This window comes from Pomacea canaliculata, linkage group LG9 (genome assembly GCF_003073045.1).
Source record: "Pomacea canaliculata isolate SZHN2017 linkage group LG9, ASM307304v1, whole genome shotgun sequence".
NCBI lineage: Eukaryota > Metazoa > Mollusca > Gastropoda > Architaenioglossa > Ampullariidae > Pomacea > Pomacea canaliculata.
This window is the reverse complement of record NC_037598.1, coordinates 1,207,614-1,213,613: the sequence shown is the minus strand read 5'-3', so window position 1 is coordinate 1,213,613 and position 6,000 is coordinate 1,207,614. Positions and strand designations below refer to the sequence as shown.

Here is a 6,000-nt window from a genome sequence, read left to right as displayed (position 1 = left end):
TGTCTTCTTGAATGGTCTGGTCTTTGAAGAGACAGCGCTGTAATGTGTGTTATGTTTTGTAAAAAAAAAACCATCGTCGTCGTCATCAATTCCTCCATCCGTTATTTTGTCGACATCAAGTCATCAAGTACTTATATCACACACATAAAAGCCATATTGTCGATGATTGACCAGGGCATTTAACAGCCATGTGACTGGGGTCATTTGTCGCTGGGTCACAAGCCGCTTCCAGCATATCTTAACTAAGTAGACATTGCACAAAATGTCCTTTGTCTTCAAACTAGAATGAATGTTCTTGCATTGTTTACAGATATATATATAATAGTCCGCAAATAGCAAGCTTTGGATATGCTGAGTTTTCTGTTCATTCATGTGTAACAGTGAACACAGTTCAGGGTAGGTTCAGTATTGAAAGGCAGTAACGGTCAAACTGAAAAGCTAGCATTAGAAGCAGCCCTCTATTTTAACCCCGGGTGTACGCACACAAACATATACAAATATACAGACTCGGGACAACGATGGTGATATCATTATTAATTGTTCATTCGTCTATAGTAGTGTTTTGCTCTTGCCAGCTGCGGTTGTCATAGTCGTGTGTGTTCACAAACAAACACACACCCAAACACCAATCCACCACCACCACCCCTCCAACCCCCACACACTGTCTTACACACAGGTGAGGGGAGGACAGGTGTTGCTGTCTACAGTCAGGTTACAGAATTGTCATCAGACTGCGACTTGAGATATCCGTGTAACTGTAAACCGTGTTAATGCCAGAGTCTTGTGTCGTGCTTTCAATAAAGAGGTGAGAGGTCACAGGTGAAAGGGTACACAAGGATGACGTCAATCCTGTCATCGCTTACCTACCCCTTCCCCCCAGCACTTTTGTCCGAGGGTTAGATGTTTTCTCTACCGGCTGATGACAGATGAATGACTCAGATGGTCATCAGCCTGTATGCTTGCTGACACCGGCCTCTACGTCAGTGGGAGGATGATCAGGAGGAAAGTCAATGGGACAATGCAGTGTGCTTTTTTTTTATACTATCAATGATCAACCTCTGTGTGTGTTTGTGTGTCCTACCCGTGTACGCAAGTGAAGCTCAACAAACACACTTCCTGAAACTAATGTAGCGGAACGCAACAACTCGTCTCCGCGCGGTGCGTGTGTGTGAGAGAGAGAGAGTGTGTGTGTTGTTGTTTTGTGTGTGTTTGTGTGAGAGAGAGAGTGTCTGTGTTGCTGTTTTGTGTGTGTGGTCGTCCCCCTCACCCGTTTGATGTATTTAGGGAAGGCGAGGAGTTAGCGACTCCACATTTTTCACGACCAGCTTAATGGAAGGGTGGAACCCCTCCTCTCCCTCCCCTCTCTGTCACTCCTTCCCTCTCCCCACCCGGGACTATTCTCTAACCTCTCAGTTTTTCGCTTGCGTGTGTCTGAATGTTTATACCTCTCGCTTTCTGCAATTCTAACTTGTTTATTATTTATTCGTGAGTGTGTTGTCAAGACTGTGTTGGAACAGTAAATGTCAGACTAGGATTACCAAAGACAACAAAATATCAGGAAAAATAAACATAACGGTAATAGTTGTTTATAATCCAATATTTGTCTGTCGTCTGCTAGCCAGCTAGAAGACTGTGTAGACTGTGGAGCTCGTCACACTTTAGTTGTTGACTACCAAGCAAGAGACATCTTGCTACGCCCCACCTCCCTCGCCTGGGAATCACTTTGCCAAGCCTCATGACCCGACAATAGGACCTCACCGACTTCTTACACAAAAAGGTTTGTGATCAGCGACACACAATCCGACACACCGACAGAGTAGGAGGGTGGGAAGCGGGTATGGCAAGTGGGGTAGGAGCTGTCGGGGTGTGTACTAATGCAAGCGTGTCGGAGGAGGATCACGGACTCCTCAGCTCACAACACCAGTGGGCCTGTGTCACCACACACCATGACAGCCACTTGTGTGACAGTTCTGGTGATGGTCGCCTTGCTACCCTGGACAGCATGTTCGCAGGACCAAGGGGGTCCAGGTCAGTTGTTACTTATGGTCTCTATGACAGTGTCATACATAAAAATTGTAATATTTGTTTATTAATTATTACCCATCTGTAACTCGACTAAAATCAAAGCCGCTCTCAACAAACCCTAATGAGTTGTTGGATGTCCATAAAGCGCTTATACAGCTAAAGCAAACAACAGAAGGGTGACAACATTGACAACAAAATACTAAAACTCTCGGTACCAGCCACTGTACAAACATCTGACTTACCTATACAACATATAACTGTAGCTTGTTTTTCAAATTTAGCAAATTTACTTTATAAATACCTTTGACATAGTTGACCACAATCTGCTTATTAAAAAACACAGAACTTCATGAAGCATTTAAGTGCTCCATCTAATTCCTCAAATTCCCTGCCTCACTAAGAATCACAATTAAAGACCAATGTCGGATCTCATTGAACTTTGAAGTTCCAACAGGTCAATCTGAGTTCTGAGTAATCAATGTGTGACAGAAGCCCCTAGAGATGACAAATCCTCCAGGATGTAGTTTTGGTTAGAGCAGCACCAATGTGGTAGCTCTCAGCACCTTGCCTTCTTTTACAATAATCAAATCTCTCATGCTTTTTATCTCTCACTCTCTTTTTATCTCTCTTTCTCACTCAGTTCTCTCAATGGAAACATTACCCAAGCACGCACGCGAGCACACTTACACACACACAGCCATGCTCTTCATTTAGTCCATTGAAGTTCTATTGGCTTCTCAAACATGTTTTAAAGCTCATGTCTGTTGTAAATTTTCCGGAATATATTACTCGTATTTTCACCATGTTTCTATGATTCAGTAAATTCAACCTGTCTGGTGCGAGACTCAGGTGAAGAAAGAAATTCGTCCGTTGTTACCTGTCAGTTCCCAACCGAAATTTCAAACTTCCGCGTGGACTTGTATCATGAGAATGGTAAGGTTTTGCTGTTACTGTATGACATGATAGTCATGTAAACAAGGGCAGAAGACAGCCAATTACTTAAATCAGCCAAGTGATTGAGATATTTCTATAATATGGAAGAATGGCATGACATCCTACAACTGACAGAAGGCTTTCAACTCCAGTAACTGAAGGCAATAATAAAAGACAACATGAATAGTTTCCCTTGTCCTAATCACACGTGCGCTCAAAAGAGCGAGCACACACAGAAAAAAGGAAAAAATTCCGTTTCTATAATAAATTTGTGATTTTGTTATTGTATTTTAATAAGTCATCAGCTAATTAACAATGTTGTGAAGATCACATCGGGGAACAGGTGTTGTTTCTCACGAGGACTTTGTCTGACAGGAAGCTCACGTGACCCTGTCATCGTCTGCTCCCCATGCCATGTAGCAGAAGAGTTTTCTGGTCTCATCACACTCCTGTTCCCTGACAACCAGACCGCAGACACGTGGTCATTTGAAGTCCTCGGGTCACGTGACACAGCAGGCCGCTACACGTGTCATGGCGGTCAATGGCTGGAAACATTTCAGTCCCTGCCGTGTAGTATCCCGTTCACCCTGGAAGACACAGCCAGTAATGCAGCTTCCATTAACATAACAAAAGGTGAGTTTTCATCACTCGATGTCCAGATACAGACTCATACCTGTCGGCTGACATCCATCAGGGCGGACTTGACATCTGTTAGAAAAGTGAATGATTACAGCTTTTAAATGTCGGTGATGGCAAGGATAAATGAAGCGAAACATAGAATTACATTTGTTATCGTCAGGAAAAATACAAAAGATAAAAAATATTCAAAACAAATTGGAAAATGTCGAAAGTAAACTTACTTTTCAGACTTTTACCTAAATAACTGAAAATTTAAACAAAATTATTTCAACAATGTTGTTTACAGGTGATACAAAAACAAAACGTGTAACTGTATAAAACATGACAAACGTCTTCGTGGGTCTAGTTTTAAAATTATTGCTTACACATTATTAATGATTATAATTTAAGTGTTGTTACATTGACAACTGAACACAGATGAAAGAGAAGATGGTTTTGCTAAACGACAGTTTGTTTGGGTTGTTTTTTTTCAGATAATAGCAGAAGTTCCAATGAAATACTTCTTTGGATCTTGATTCCAACTTTAAATATCTTTCTTGTTGTCAGCTCCGTCACCATCTTGTGCTGCTTCCTGTACAGGTGAGTTGACATTACCTTGACATTACATTTCGCATTGAGCGCATCTTTGTGATGTGGATACTAGCGCGCTACAAAACTACATCATCATCATCCTTGTGAACAGGTGACATGATGGTCCAGGGGAGGTAATACGTATGCCTCTACTGAGCGCAATAAAGCCGCAGACAACTGAAACTAAACTTTCCATTTCACTTACAAGCGACTTCAAAAATCCTCTGCAGAAACACAATATTTTAAGGAAATTTTCCATTACTATATCAGACTATTGTCTAATTAAACTGAGACTAATTAAATTAGTAAATTAACGAATTTCGTGAGCATAAAGACTGATACGACGAAAGACCTCACAAAATAAAATTAGTCAACAGTACTGAACCTTGAGAACAGGTACACAGATATAAATGTGAAACACCTAAGAGATTTTCTCTCTCCCTCACCTGACTCGTACTTGTTTTCTTGATTCTGTAGATGAAGTGATGTCTACTGCTAGACGGAATTCAGTCCGTTATCTACTATTTATCCCCCTTGTCAAACCCACCTGCTCAACATTTGTGACTTGATTGTACAGGTGCAGGCTGCTGATGTGCATACGGGAGACAACAGCATGCAAAGAGCAGTATGCCTACCAAGCAGCTTCTAGAGGCTCATTGTTGTGAGTTCCAGACTGTGTGATGTGCTCACCAAGGGGAGAGCAACCGGTGACATGAACATTTTAAACAGTTATCGTTCCTTGAGGTTTTCGTGTGCAGTCGAGGGTGTGTAAGCAGGATGTATGATTGTTTTAATATCATTGTCTTATTTTTCACGAGACTTTATGAAGTGTAAAGAACTTGAAGACAGCAGCTGTAGTGAAGTGTTGAGGTCAACACACCGCTGGGCGAAGGAAAGAATGTTACTGTCGCCATGGACATTATTCAGATTCCACTGAAACACACTCACCCACATGTGGTGGTGAATACATAAAAGAGTTACAAGAGAGATATTATGTGTGTGTCTGTACGACATCGGCAATGTAGTGAGCTAGTTAGCTCGTGCTTGTATCTGTGTGAGTGTGAGGATTCTTGCTGTAATACCGACAGTTACTTTTTCATGTCTTCTCTCCTGTCACCTGCTTATTAGTCTGAATATTGTGCAATTAAAAAAAAACCCACGAGAATTACTGGAGGACAGACAAACGGTCATTAAATCTGTTTGTGTGTCGTTCTAGAAGTCTACTAATGCTCCTTATTTCAGAATACAAGCCTGTGTCAGTAAAGACACCACACATAGATATCTCGATGTATATCGTTTAGAGAATCTGGATGTAAATAAAACATTCCATGCTCTGAAGCCTCTCAACTTATATCTTAAATAATTAAAAAAAAAGTATATAAGTAAAAGTAAAGTAATAAAATATAACTTTATTATTACAATTCAACAAAAGTTCAATCAATGTAATAACTTAACTGTGAGTTTCTTCTTCTGTCTTCTTGACAGGTTACTCTTGTCGCTAGTGCTATATAGTGATAGCGATGTTTTTTGATGTTTTATAGCTCAGCTATGATTTTGAAATTCTACTTAACCGGTATGTTTATAAAGATTTCAGCAAACAACAAATACTTATTTATCGAAAAATGTATATGAATGTTTCTTTGTTCTTATTAACCATCAATTTTAATGAAATTCTTAGTACTGGACTTTTCTTTAGCAATATTTCTCTTGCTCGCTGACATACTTTTTTCACAAGAAAAATGCGTTGTGAATTAAAATTTAATGATATTTTCAGGATTGTTCTGTAGCTACTTTATCAGCTTAAGTCAACATCTTTGTTCAGCTTCATCAACA

At 40.4% G+C, this 6,000-nt stretch overlaps 1 protein-coding gene across 1 annotated transcript; it reads left to right on the top strand.

Moving 5' to 3' along the window:
• The first annotated feature begins 1,655 nt into the window (after window positions 1-1,655).
• LOC112572753 lies at window positions 1,656-5,794 on the top strand. The gene is made up of 5 exons (XM_025252617.1): window positions 1,656-2,028; window positions 2,845-2,958; window positions 3,334-3,591; window positions 4,071-4,176; window positions 4,745-5,794. Exons 1-5 carry the CDS (start codon window positions 1,875-1,877, stop codon window positions 4,830-4,832), a joined length of 720 nt encoding a protein of 239 aa, XP_025108402.1. The 5' UTR covers window positions 1,656-1,874; the 3' UTR covers window positions 4,833-5,794.
• Window positions 5,795-6,000: the final 206 nt, after the last annotated feature.

Excerpts from the sequence above, each read along its gene's own strand:
- LOC112572753 (XM_025252617.1), top strand. The coding sequence starts at position 1,875 with ATGCAAGCGTGTCGGAGGAGGATCACGGACTCCTCAGCTCACAACACC. Across the intron at positions 2,029-2,844 it reads GCAGGACCAAGGGGGTCCAG|TAAATTCAACCTGTCTGGTG; the intron begins GTCAGTTGTTAC and ends TCTATGATTCAG. Across the intron at positions 3,592-4,070 it reads TTCCATTAACATAACAAAAG|ATAATAGCAGAAGTTCCAAT; the intron begins GTGAGTTTTCAT and ends GTTTTTTTTCAG.